The sequence below is a fragment of the Phyllostomus hastatus genome, unplaced genomic scaffold (assembly GCF_019186645.2).
Source record: "Phyllostomus hastatus isolate PE091 unplaced genomic scaffold, TTU_PhHast_1.1 phas_contig_150, whole genome shotgun sequence".
Lineage (NCBI taxonomy): Eukaryota > Metazoa > Chordata > Mammalia > Chiroptera > Phyllostomidae > Phyllostomus > Phyllostomus hastatus.
The window spans coordinates 7,963,661-7,977,972 of record NW_025333611.1 but is presented as its reverse complement, the minus strand read 5'-3'; the positions used below and the strand labels follow the sequence as shown (position 1 = coordinate 7,977,972).

Sequence of the window (14,312 nt, the reverse complement as noted above, 5' to 3'; positions counted from 1 at the left end):
GTCTTAAAACCCACTGGCATTTTGAGTAGTCTGGGGGACTCCTCGTCAGTGCCCCTGGACTGCTAGTCCAAGAACAACCGCGCCCCAGGGCAGGAGAGCCTGGACGTGGGGGCAGTACCCTGTACGGTGGTTCCAAAGGGGCACTTTCCCCTCCGTAGTGGTGCCACTTGGGCGGTCTGGGCTGTTCCCCCCTCCCTCCTCTGCCCACCTCGGGGACCCTCCCCCTCCCCCACCCCCCAGGCTGTAAACAGCAGCAGGAGAGGAGACCTGACTGCCCAGAGCTGCCTGTTTTCTGTGTTTAGCTGCTATTCCCTACAGCCTGGGGCCGGCCACTTTGGAACAGCAGCTTCCTTAAAAAGGCAGTGGCTTGGAAAAGACACCTGGCCCTCCCCCTGACATTTGCATTGCTGAATTATCTATTCACATTTCCTTGACTTTGTCTCTCCCGCAGCCATGCATCTGCTCGGACTCAACTGGCAACTGCAGCCGGCAGATGGACACACCTTCAACAACGGCATTAGGACCGGCTTACCAGGAAACGATGATGTGGCAACGATGCCATCTGGAGGCAAAGGTGAGGTTACAGCTGCTGCTCGCCCCCTCGAGGTCCCCGGAAAATGCAGCGCTCTCACCAGCTGGTTCAGGTTTTCTAATCCAAATCTTGGAAGGTATGCAAAAAGGAAAAGAAAGAAGGGGGGGTGTCGCCTTTCCAAAGTACCCCCGTTAGAAGCTGTTTGCTGTTCCTGTCTGTTAGTTCTGTTTGGCCGCAGCCCGGAGCTGGCGAGGTGCCTGCTCAGAACGACGTGCATACCTATGCTATCTGCAGCACCTGGCGGGCTCTGGAGCTGCCTGAAAGCATCCCAAGGCCTGGGCAGAAGCCGCAGCACCAGCAGCAGCTGGAGAAAGTCCTTCCTGGTGGAGAAAGTCCAGAGCCAAGGAAAGGCCTCTCCTGCGGGGAGAGGCGGCCTCCCCAGGGAGGAAGTCCCGCCAGGCGCAGCCTGAAAGATAAGGACTTGGGGCTCAGAGCTGTTGGGCTTTAGGAGAGAATAGAAAGGAGTTTTGACAACTGAGGAACAAAGCTTCTCTTCTGAGTACAGTGAAGGGGACAATGGGAGTATTTATGGAAGCAATCAGGCAGCTGTATTCTTGCAGGGAAAAAAGGTGCTAACAAGGTGCTAAGGAGGAGGAGAGCAAACAGAACCATGGGGAGGTAGGGATGTAAGGTACGGGACAAACCAAAATCATTATTCTTGCACCATGTTTTTTTTTGAGCTGTGTAGCCCTTCATTAGCAGCTAAAATAGGTGTCTGCTGTGCATCACGGGTAGAAATGGACTAACGGGACATTTATGATATTCTAATACAGATCACTTATAAATGCAATTTATTTAAAAAAAAACTTCCACCTTTAGAAAGAAAAGAGAGAGAACAGCGGCCAGTGGCACCATTAGGTTTGCTGAGTTCGGGGGGAGAGTCACAGACGGGTGGGTTTCTCCAAACACACAGTGTTTCACTCCCACGCTTCTTATAACGCCCCTCAAGGACACGCCAAAGATGGAGAAGGCACTAACATTTATTGCGCACCTATTGCAAGCCAGGCTTAGCATAGTGTGAGATCAGCCGGTCTAGAGGGAGGAACATTATCTCAGAGACACTGAGACCCAGGATGTTTAAGAAACTTACCCCAAACCAAATAAGCGGCCACAAAGACTCAGGTCTGTGCCCTGTGCGTCTCTGAGCAAGCTTGTTGGAACGTCCTTAGGTCAGTCATTTTCCACAGAGAAGATTCTAGAGTGCACCTCCCCGAACAGATGGACATTCATCATCCCGAGATGCTAATGTGGCTGGCAGGTTCTCCCCAAGTCTGTCCTAGTGCTTCCAGTACCACATTTTTGTCTTTTCATCCCGTCTCTCCTAATTGCTCCACTCATCTATCCTAATCATAACGCTAAATTACCTGTAAGCGAGCATGAAAAAGTTTCATCCTAGGATGAAATGATATGCTGTCTATGATCAGGTCACTAAAGCTACAGCTGAAGATGAAAAGGCGACTTTGTCTTAGCTGATCATGTCCTGCCCTAACCGACCACAAAGCCCCGAGCTCAGCGTGTTGGCCTGGGATTTCGGTCTCTTCTCCTCCAGGACTTGGTTTCTTTTGTGGCGGAGGTTTTCAGCCAGAGCATCTCTGCCCGCCAGGGCACACAGGGCAAGGTCTGAAGACGTGTTTTGATAGTCGCAAGTGGCACCTAGTGGGTAGAGGCCAAGATGCAGTTACACATCCTACAAGACACAGGACAACCCTACAGTGAAGAGCTGCCCCATCCAAAATGTCACGGTGATGCTCTTTGGGAACCCCTGCTTCCGGGGTCTCTCTCATACTTCACCCACAAGTGTCCTGGAATCTACAGGGCAACACCCTGTCCTTTGAGGAGAATGCAGAACACATATTTGAAAGTGACCACACGTATTCTATGCTCAGACGCAGAAATGCCTGTTAAGTGTGCACACATCCTGAAATTATGGGCAAACTCTTTTTACATGTTGTTCTTCATGAAAGGGGACCACTGATAGGCATTAACTTCTCTAAATTAGGACCAGCCCCTCCTCCCATCCACAGTAACGCATGAGCATCCCTCACGAGCACGGACAGAGCACAGGGGGAGATTCCCCACCGAGAAGAAGCCCTAATGGAGAGGACGCTGTCTCTAAATTACCGACGAAGAAATACTTTTCCGCGGTGTCTCTGGAAAGACTAGAATGTTTCCTCTCGGGTGCCATACACTTTCGAAAATGTTGTGTGTAAGTCCTGTAACATCACCAGTTCAGCTGTTTTCCAAGTGAGTCATGAGACAGACAAAAAAAGGTGGCTGAATCGTTGTCTAATAAATTTTGTCAATAGGACTCTTATGAAAAGGGGTGAGAATTTAAAATCGCTTACAGCCGAAGTAAAACTCTGAACGACTCATTTCTGAACGCCAAAACAGCGCTCTTCTGATGACTGAAGATACCGGATCTCTTCCTTCGCATGCTGTAGTTTGGTTTTAAAAAAAAAAAAAACTACTGGAAAGGTTTTAATTTTCTCACACATGGCTACCTCTCATGGAGAAAGTGACCTTAGGTTTGAATTTCTTTACTCAGTGGCCTCCCTCCGTCCCTCCTACCCCCCAATTCTGTACATTTGGATGACCTAGATCAATTCCAATTGACTACTTTTCCAGTGTTTCCAAGAGACAATCAAGAAATATTGGCAATAAGTTAATTAAATAACACCCCCTCCATTTTGGGGGGTGGTGTACAATAATCCTTCACTCTGATAATGTTTTAATCAAGATCCCCCACACGTGGCCACAAGGTTAATCTCATTAAGCAATTACCAGGTACGTATCCAGCAGAAGCAAATTAAAATGTAAGCAAAACACAGACATGTGGGTAACATCAATAGCGATTTCATTACCTGGTCTCTAGGAGTGTTTACATTTCTCAGATTTGGAAAGAAATCTAATAGACAGGGCGGCCTGCACAGTCTGGGGTGTTAGTGGGAACAAAGCACTTGGTCCATTACGAGGGTATGTTCTCTGTGCTTTATCTTCCCTTTTCCATTTGTTTTCGTTCACGGTTTTTTGTTTTTTTTTTCCCTCCGCTCGCTCTTTCAATTAAACCTTAGCGGGGTTGGTTGTTGGGTTTCAGATCCAGAACAGGGAGCCCACAGGCTGCCAGAATCACTCACCGTCTCTGTGTATTTCTATGTTAAAAGGAATGAACTCATACATCTTCATTATGAGAGCACGGAGCACTTTTTCATAGATCTGGGATTAGATAAGCCTGGAGAACAAAGATTCAATACAGTGTTCTGACCTGGTCAGATAACATAAGGGAATCCGGTTTGATTGGCTAGGCCCAGAGGCAAAGCGTACGAGAGCTTTTAAAGGGCACATCGTATGTAGCCAATTTGCTCACTGATCTTAAGAAAGAATAAGCTCCCGAGTAGAATTTCATGGATCATTCTCAAAACCTATCATTCATTTTAAATTTAAGGTGTCCTTTATATCAGAGGTCAGCGAACTACAGCTGGTGGACCAAATCTGGCCGGCTGCCTGTTTTTGCAAATAAAGTTTTATTGGAGCACAGCCACGGGCACTCAGAGTCCGTGGCTGCTTCTGGTCCACAACAGCGCAGTTCAGTCAGGACCACAAAGCCTAAAAGGCTTTTACCATCTGGCCTTTCACAGAAAAAGTTCGCTGACGGCTCTCCATCATCCACAAACCCATGTCTGCTTTCCTTGGTCTTGCCGGGAAGTTCGCAGATGATAGACGTCTAGGGAGAAGAGACCAAACTATGAATATATCAGTTTTTGTACATTCTTGACTGTGAGCTGGATATAAGATAACCTTACTCACTGGGCATTAATAGGTTCTCTATAATACAGGACCCTGACCTGGTCCAGCTGGATGCAAACACCAGCTTCATCCCTGAGCAGCTGCATGCGCCTAAGTAGGTCAGGCACCCTCCCCTGGCCTCCGGTTCCTCATCTGTACACCAGCACCCCCTCCCGAGCGCACTGTCCGGCGTACATGAGACATGTCTTGTAAAACACAGTGCGTGGGATCCAGCACTTAGCAAGAGATCCGTGGATATTCGTCGTCGTCCCTGACATCATCGCGACATGTTTCAGCTGCTGCGTGGAACAGGCCCCTGCCGGCTGCCACTTCTCACGAGGCTCTGTAATTTCCAACGGCAAAGGCTGCCTTCAGGAGGTCAAGATAGGCAATCACGCCACTTCATCTTTTTTTTTAATTCTCAGCATTAGAACAAATGTGAACAGAGACTTCTTCCCAAATATTCGCTTGATGAGATCCGTGGGAAGCCGGACTTTGCAGTCAGAGCGGCCAGTGTGCTGGCCCGTCCACCACGGCGTCTCCTGTGTCCATGCAGCCTGACTTCCGCCGCTGCCAGCCTGGTTGAAGCCACACCGTTCTCAGTTTATAACTCAGCTGTAAACATTTATTTGTGCCTGGAGCACATTTCTTTCCTACCCTTTGGAAAAAAAAATCAGAATTTACAGATGGTATGCAAGTTGGAAGAAAAATGGCAAAGACTGTTAGTCTGTTTAGAAACATGTTTTTCTACACTTGCCCTTTCAGCAAAAACTTCATAATGATTTTTACTAGTTGGCTTGGTGCACGGTGCAAGGAGCCAGATTAGCAGGAAGGTTGGTAATTCTTCCTCTGGCTCTTGTCAGCCTCTCAGTGAACAGAGCCCAGGGTTTCAGAACGATCGCTTCCCTGCGTGTGGCTTTTTGAAAGTCAGTGAAGGCCCCAGAAGGGCAAGGGGTCGTTACGTGGGAGCCAGTCCTTACAATGGTGCATGTCTCGTGGAAAACAGACCCATAGCCTGTGTGCCAACACAACAGCCTCCCTTGCTTTGGAGGCCATATTCTGCCATTGTTAGGGATGGGTACCACCTAAGTGCATAACATTGCAAGGTCGTCGCTTCTGAGTGTCACCCGCAACCCTGTTCTAAGCTGCAGAGTTTTTGATGTCCCCGGCGTCATTGTGGCTTGACATGGGTATTAATAAATCCAGTTCCTCCCCACTGCATTTGCCCTTGCTCGCCTTGGCTCTTCTTTTTCTGAGTTGCCACGCACACCCAGAGACGGGTCTCCTCTGTCTGCCAGGATGCACGCTGTTTTGAATCTCCTCTACGGAGCCCAGCCTCTGGCATGCAGTCAGCATAGGCATTAGATGGGTGAGATCCAGCGTTGACCAGACATAGCTTTCAGTCCCAGCCCCCGCCCCCACTTTACAGCCATGCAACCTTAAGCAAGTCCCTTTACTTTCGTGGTCCTCTCATCTGAAAAATGGCCGGGGCAGGGTGAGGGTAAGGAGGGAGACATTCACAAAGGAATCAGGAGATAGCCTGGCAAATAATCACCCCGGAATAAATTGTAGCTGCTATAAATAATGCCAATAAACTGAGCTAAAGATTCATGCAGAAACAAGACCACCTGAACAGCCAGATGTAAAAATGTCCGGTAACAATGCTTAGTGACGAAGAGTTGACCATTTTGATCTAAGGTGACAGATTCATTTTTCAAAGGATCTAAACAAGGGCTACGTCATTTCATAACATCCCTCAGTGCCGGCCGTCCCAAGCACGGGAGGGTTCTATAGGAATCAGTATTGCCCTGTGACACCGCGACTGCCATCGCAGGGACAGTGATGCTCAGGGTAGGAATGTGCTCCTGAAGGACGGCCAGCCCACGGCGGGGTGAAGACCCACGGGGCACCGAGGACTCCGCAGAGCTATGATCTAAGGCAGTGAATCGAATGTCCTTAGGAGAATCTTTTCGCCCATCTCTTGGTTAAACAGAACCCTCAGATGGTTGTCCTGATTCCCCAATAAACGGAAATGAGGTGTAATGACTGAAGCAATCTTCTGAATTCAACTTTATTTGCAAGAGATAAAAATATGTGAGGCAGAATAATCTGCAAGGCAGATTTACGCCAAGGTGCCTCCCGAGTTCGGTTAAGTTTAGGAAGCTCGAACGCGAGGTTTCATTTCCCTGGTACGGCGATGAGTTCATTCCCTTGATCTCTTGTTTGGGGAGTCGTCTCGCTGTTTCCGTAAATGAATTATGGCAACGTTTTCTGAAATGATTAGCTCCTAATGTGGCTGTGGAAGGCTGTCGATTTGCTCAACATCAGTCTTACTTAACTGGTTGGAATCGTAGGTACATGTTTCTGAAATAGGCAATAGCTTCCCATTTACACAGGCAGTCTTCCGTGGAGCTGTAGAGGTGGGCCATCCTGTGAAACTGATCATTAGTGTTGCTTCTAAAAACCCAGAATTCTCATCTTCAAGCTGGAGATGAACCAGCCAGCACGATCGTGTGTTAAGCATCTGCTTCTTAGGGCAAAATGATTATCTCCACTTTTCACTTTGAGCTCATAGATAGAAAAGTTTGACACGGAAGCTGCAGCTCTGGGAGGTGTGGGCTGGACTGGACCGTTGCCTAGACCGAGGATGGTAGGCAGCCAGCCATGCACAGACTTTCACAAGGATGCGTAGGTCCTCTTCTCCTGAAGTTGCCAGTTCAAGCCCAACCCAAAGCCACAGGACCCTGGGCTGCAGGTGCCTGGATAAGGGATGATGGGACTAAGACACACACCCCAATTTTGATGCTGACCAAAGACTACCTAGCACTATAGTAGGTGCTCGATCTGCTGCATGAAAGTATGAATGCATGACTCTCCCAACATTGCTTTGGACATTCATGAATCATTGTTAAGTGAATAAAATCTGGCTGTGTTTCACTAACCCGGGCTGCCGAGAGGTGGTACCTGCCAAAAGCAGCTAGAACACAATTTGCAGTTTGGAGCAAGTGAACTTGTGACTTTCTTTCCTCTGGTCACAGCACCTTAACTCATGTGACAGGTCCTTCCTTGTCTGCAGACACACTGACCACTCGTTGCAGGTTGATTTTAGCTGCTTTGAAAAAATGACGGCTTGTTTCCTTCAGCTTGGCCGCCCTGCCCCACCCAGCCCTCAGCCCCCTGCAGTGCATTATGCCTGCACTGGGAAGCCTGCATTTTAAATTAGCCCATCACAATCTGATCCTCCAAATCTGGGATCGTACAGCTGTTTCCAGGTAGCACAACAGGATAGAAAGATGTAGAACCACCTGTAAGGCAGGTACCGCGTATTTACCCCAGTTAATCTGAAGAAGAAACCTTATTACACAGATGAGTAGGTAAACTCAGAGAGGGGGAGTGATTCTCCTGAAGGCACACAGCTCGCAGTGTCAGAGCTGGGACTCCAACCCAGGGCTGCCCGTGGCCGGGTCACAATGCCTTCCAAGGCCTGAGAAATTCTCAGTCTGAGGACACCCTCCCTGGCGGTAAAGGTTAAAACCTCAGTTACTTGGCTTCCTGTCAGCTGTCTCTCCATGGCAGCCCGTTAGGGACTAGCTGGTGTCTGTGGTCCTAGAACAGGTGACATGGCTCAGGGTCAGGTCAGTTTGTGGGACAGGGGGCCTGGCCTGTGCTGCTGCCCTTGACCTTGGCAAGCAGCACAGGCCTTCTTTCCTGCACATCAGCCCAGGGACTTGACCTCCAGGGGCAGAGCCACTGAGATGGGTCCCTGCAATGACTGCAGCACTTGGCAAAACTATCTTTTCTAAAGGCTTCTGAGGCAGTATTTACAAAAGTGTCTTTAAAATTACAGAAGTTATAGACCTGGCTGGTGTGCTCAGTGGATTGAGCGCGGGCTGTGAACCAAAATGTCACAGGGTTCGATTCCCAGTCAGGGCACATACCTGGGTTGCAGGCCATGACCCCCAGCAACCACACGTTGATGTTTCTCTCTCTCTCTCTTTCTCCCTCCTTTCCCTCTCTAAAAATAAATAAATAAAATCTTTAAAAATAAATAAATAAATAAATAAACAAAATTACAGAAGTTATACACACGTTAAAGATTTTTCTAAAGTAAATAGGAAAAGCCTCTTCTCTTTTGCTCTAAAGAATATTAGTGGAACAATTGGGAAATTTGAGTAAGGTCTGTAAGTTAGATATAGCATTGTATCAATGTTAATTTTCTGGTTTTGATCACTATACGGTGATTCTGAAAAAAAAAGAATGTCCTTGCTTTTAGGGAAAAACAAGTATTTAGAGGCAAAGGGGCATCTTGTCTGTAGCTTACTCTCAATGTCTCAAAAATATATACATGTATCATATGTGAATTTATATGGAATCTGGGCAAAGGATATGCAGGAATTCTTTGTGCCATTTTCTGACATTCTTCTGTAAATGCAAAATTTTTTCAAAATGAAAATTTTGTATGTAAAAGCATGCATGTGTGTGTGTGTGAGAAAAGTAAAAACCCCTCTTGGCAAAAGCATAATTCAGTTGCCCATCTGGAGAATTTGGTTTGAAAGCAGTCACTAGCTTTTTTTTTAAGATTTTATTTATTTTTAGAGAGAGGGCAAGGGAGGGAGAAAAAGAGGGAAAGAAACACTGATGAGAGAGAGAAACATCGATCAGTTGCGTCTTGTACGCACCCCTGCCGGGGACCAGGCCTGCAACCCAGGCATGTGCCCTGACCAAGAATCTCACTGGTGACCTTTTGCTTCCCCAGATGATGCCCAACCAGCTGAGCCACACTGGTCAGGGTAGCTTTTAACAGTAACTCTAACATGTTAATTGAATCGAGTTTTTTGAAAGTGAACTCACCTTCTTCCCTTCTGCCAACTTCACACACACACACACACACACACCCCCATCCTTTGTAGCATATGCCCAGAGGTGGCCCACCTGGCTCGCTCTGTAGACAGCCACACACTAGCGCGAAAGGCCGCTTAAGATATCTTTGAGTCCAAACCACTCAAAGCGTTCTTTCTGTAGATGAGGACACTGAGACTTTGAAAGCTAGACCTTCCTAAACTGTCCAGCTGTTCGGTGGGAAGGAGTTCAACCCCATCATTTACCTACACCCCTGTCCCTTCCACAAAAGGTTGATAGTCGTTAAGCATCAGGATCCGGAGCCCTGACTTTCGGTCCTTAATCTAAACACCTTTTCACTGGCCTCCAGCTCTCCTGGTTTGCTGGCTTGTTTATAAGATTTTACACAAAAGATAAACTAAGAGTTTACTTACGACTTTTCAAAAGGCTCCCCAAGGAAGTTTCCTTTAAATGGTAAACATCCTCATAGAACTTTCAAAAGGTACTTTTTTTTTTAATTTAGTTTACATGCAACTCTGCAAAGTAAGTCTTCCTTAAGGCTTTCACTTCACCCAGTTGTCACGGGGGTGGGGTTAAGATACCCACCGATGGGCAGGAAAACTTGACTCAGTTCAACAAGTGTTGGTAGAGCAGACCCAGGGGTTGCCAGGTGCAAACCACCGAGACCGGAGGTGAGGTCACGGCTCTGCCTGAGCTCAGGCAGCGCAGTGTCTGCTGAGGAGACCTAGGAAGGTGAGCGAGGTCAATTCTCGTGCCTGACCACAGGCACTGCTGCAGAGTCCAGGGTGGTAGATGCTGGGGGAAGTCAGGGAAGAGCCTGTTTTTCTGACGGGGGTGAGGTTGTAAAGGAGAAGGGAGCTTCAGTGTGGAATACTGACTTGGCCCTTAATGTCCGTGTTACTCAGTGAAGCAGGTTTGTCCATAAAGTAAGCTCATCGATCAAGTCATCGCTTCTAGATGGTCCCCCCCAAAATCAGTGATGGGGACAGACACCGATTCCCAATCTGAAGCTTGTTCCATCGAGTCTACTCTAAAAGAATCATGCTCTTCCCCTCTCTGGGTAGACAGATAAGAAAAACACAAATATGCATGCATATAAATGTGTCTACACATACACATACATTTATGTCACACATACACACAATGTTTTCTTTTTAAAAAATCCTTTACTCTGGAAAGAAAGCCAAACGCTTTCCCATATAGTTTTTCATGCCTCTGTTTAATTCCATGTAACTAACTAGCATTCATTCTACTGCTCTGTGTGCTGGGGACCGCCCTCAGCCCTGCTTGGTGCACGTCCATTTGTTACTCCCACCTTGTGAGAGAGCAGCTCTCACCGTGCCTGTTTGATAAGACAGCAAGAATGGAGGCCCAGAGAGGTTCAGCCAGCTGCTGGAGGTCATCCAGCAAGGAAGAGCCAGAGTCAGGATTCGAACCCACTTCTGTCTGACTGCAAAACTTGTGCTCCATCATCACACGGGCGCCCTGCCTCCTTTTGTGCATGAGACCTAAAGAAGGGGAGCGTCTGGAACCCTAGGGGGACATGAGACAGCCGGGAAGACAGCCCGCAGTCCCTGAGGATAGCAGCTCCTTTGCGGAAGCCAGGGTCCTGAAGTTGGGGCCTAGCGAAAGCAGGGGGTCCCACTGATGTAAGAACCCTACCCCTGCGGCTCCGCGTCTGACTTCCCCGGAGCCAGCGCCGCGCAGAGGCGGGCTGCCTGCGCACCTCCGCACCCTCATTTGACTTGACATTATCAAAACCCATTTAGGTTTCAGCAGCAGATTAGCCGCTGGCGGGGGCTGATTTCCTGCCTCTTCTTCAAATCCTGTCATTAACCCGGCAACCCTGAAAGCCCGACAGATGTGAAGGAAAACCCATCCTGTTACACGTAAAGGTCACCGATTTCTTCACATTCTTTTTTATTTTTTGTAATTTTTATTGAATTTCTTGGGGTGACACTGGTTACAAAATCACGATGGGTTTCAGGTGTGCAGTTCTGTATCACGTCCTCTGTGTAGTGCCGTGTGTTCACTACGCCGAGTCGAATCCCCCTCCACCACCGTTTATGCCCCCGTTGCCCGTTTCGCGGACTGCCTGCCACACCACAATTACGGGGGTCGCTTCTGGGCCTTCGCCAAGGCCCCTGAGCTGTTCCTCTGCAGGGGTCTTTCTCGCCACGTTTTTTCCTTACTGGGCCTTTTCATTATACCCCTTCTCCCAAAGGGCCTTAATTTAGGGGGAGGAGGGGACTGGCTAAAGCAGCATTTTTGAACTACAAATTAGTTTCCAAATTAAAATAATCAGAGCTTCTGATCAACTGGGGATAATAAGCATTTCCCCCTGGACTTGTCATTATTTTAACAAAATAAAGAACACGATTTAGGCTTAGAGCCTTACAGAGAATAATAATGACGACAGCTAATTTTTATTTAGTATTTATTTTGTGCCAGAAATTATTCTAAAGGCTTTCCGTGGATTAACTCACTAAATCCTATGAAATAAGTAATAATAGTTTTCCAACTCTTCAGATGAGACACTGAGGCACTGAGAACTGGTACGTTCAGCAAGGGGTGAAGCTGAGATTGGAGGCATGACAGTGTCAACCCACAGTGTCTGCTCTTCCGTAGTGTGCACCGCCCTTCCCCTACAGGGAAGGCCTCCGTGTCCATCAGCCAACACAACAGTGCAGGAGGAACAGCCATCTAGTCCCCACCTAACCACCTGAACCACTCAGGACTTCTGGTGTCTTCTTTTTTTTCTCCTCCTCCTCCTCCTCCTCCTCCTCCTTCTTCTTCTTCTTCCTCTTCCTCTTTCTCTTCTTCTTCCTCCTCTTCTTCCTCCCTTCCTTCCTTCCTTCTTCTTTCTTTTCTTTCCTTCTCTTCTTTCTTTCTTTCTTCTCCTTCCCCCTCTTCCTCTTCCTCTTCCACCACCACCACCGCCACCGCCACCCAAGGACATTTTTTTCATTGCTCTCAGGGAGAGAGGGAGGGAGGGAGAGAGAGAGAGAAACATTGAACAGTTGTCTTCTCATTTATGCCCTGACCAGGTTTTAAGCCCACAACCTGAGTATGTGCCCTGACCAGGAATCGAACCTGTGACCTTTCAGTCTACACGACAGTGCTCCAACCACCTGAGCCACATGGGCCAAGGTTCTTTTCCTCCTAACAATGCTATATGATGGAAGCTTCCAAACATGCCATAGGAGCCCATTCTCTGGTTTTATTTTTCTGGAGGTCAGGAGTTTCTTCTTAAGGTCCCAACCAGTGTTCCTCCTCCTTCATGTTAAGTCCCTGCTGACTTCTCATTGCATCCACTATTGAGCTCCCTGAAAATGAATCATCACCTCTCCTGCTAAAGAAAAGAGGGAAAAAATAACTTCAGACTCTCAAATTACTCTGTGGTTTTCTCTTATAATTTAGATCTGGAAAACCTCCAGAGATCCAAAAACGTTACCGCTTCATTTTACAGATGGAGAAACTAGCCCCAGGCCACTAACCAGCCTTATCTTGATGGAGCGGTTAGACAGGAGCAGAGGCAGGTCTCCAGGCCAGACAGCTTCACTCACCCTCCCTGCTGGTCCTCGGTAATCTCACAGCCTCTCCTGACCATCCAAACCGTTTGCCACGTGCAGTGGCCACGTATAGGTAAATATTTTCAGAAGAGTCCATCCAGTAGAGAATGCAGAGGAGAGTTTATTCCAGTCCTTTGCCTACGGGGCTGAAAAAGTGTTCAGGTCAACAAGGCCATCAAACTGACCATTGAAAAGTGAAAAGACCCTCAAAACAAAAATGTCTTTTCTCCTTGTATCTGGTTGCCATTCCTTTAGAAGTTCTCAAGAAAGTAGGAGATTGATCCTTTCTTCTTCAAGTTCGGAATCCATTTGAAGGAATCACAAATGACCTTTATAAAACGAGGGTCCTCGGAAGTGCAGGAGGCACCGGCTGGCTTATTACTACATCAAAATAAGTATTGGAACTCCCGTTACTAAAGTTGTGAAGGACACTGAGTGTGGGGGACTGGTATTTTCCCTATAAGCAACTTCAAATAATGCGGCAGCCATGCTCCGCTCTCACCGTCAGAGCTGTGTGGCTGCTGTGTGGCTTCTGCGTGGCTCGCGGACCCCTCCCTCTCGCCCAGGGGAGGGCCTGCTCCCCGTGTCAGACCTGCCTGAGGTCAAGTCCACATTTTCTGTTGAGCCATTTTATTTCCTTCGGACTGATTTCTGTTTACCGTTACTCCTTTTCTAAAGCGTATAAAATGTCAGAGTATACTGGACCTGTGTGTGACTGGAAAGAAAGGCTGTGAGAATTCGATGGGCCAAATTACTATCACTGTCCCCTTCTCTGCCGATAATTCTTATTGTTGGAATCTTGACGTGTCCTGAGCAGACTCCCCCTCATACTCTGTTAGATCAGCACAGGGCAGCCACGGACGTTTGGGAAAGCATTACGCCAATATTTCAGATGCTTGGTTATTTAATACCTAAATGTCTGAAGGTGGGACTTAAAGAGGGACTTGCTATGAGTTTAGTCTTAATTTATTTTTAATCCCAGCATATAATTAAACAGAGAAGTAAAGCCAACTCATATATATATATACACACACACACAGATGTCGCTGACTTGATGTCGATCCCGTTTTCCAGTGTCCTGGTCGCTAAAGAACAGCAGCATAGACAGCGGGGAAGCCGAGGTTGGCCGGCGCGTGACCCAGGAAGTTCCGCCAGGCGTGTTTTGGAGATCACAGATTCACATCAGCCAGCCCCAGTTCCTCAAGTTCAACATCTCCCTCGGGAAGGACGCTCTCTTCGGCGTTTACATAAGAAGGGGACTTCCACCGTCTCACGCCCAGGTATGACCGTGCTTGATATACTCATGACTTTTAAAAAAAAATCAAAACACTTCACACCAGCTACGATGGCTATAATGAAAGGACAGACAGTAACAAGTGTTGGCAGGATTGTGGAGAAGTTGGAACATTGGTGCCTTGGTAAGTTGGTACATTGCTGGTGAGAATTCAGAATGGTACAGCTGCTGTAGAAAAGAGTTCGACAGCCCTTCAAAAAGCTAAACATTG

The 14,312-nt window shown here is 47.6% G+C and overlaps 1 protein-coding gene across 1 annotated transcript in view; it reads left to right on the top strand.

Annotated features, from left to right (window-relative positions):
• Positions 1-14,312, top strand: part of TENM2 (teneurin transmembrane protein 2) — an 842,102-nt gene that overhangs the window by 656,598 nt on the left and 171,192 nt on the right. Inside the window, exons 6-7 of the mRNA XM_045827298.1 lie at positions 452-574; positions 13,882-14,087. Of these exons, the coding sequence (XP_045683254.1) occupies positions 452-574; positions 13,882-14,087 (329 nt within the window). The remainder of the gene's footprint in view (positions 1-451; positions 575-13,881; positions 14,088-14,312) is intronic.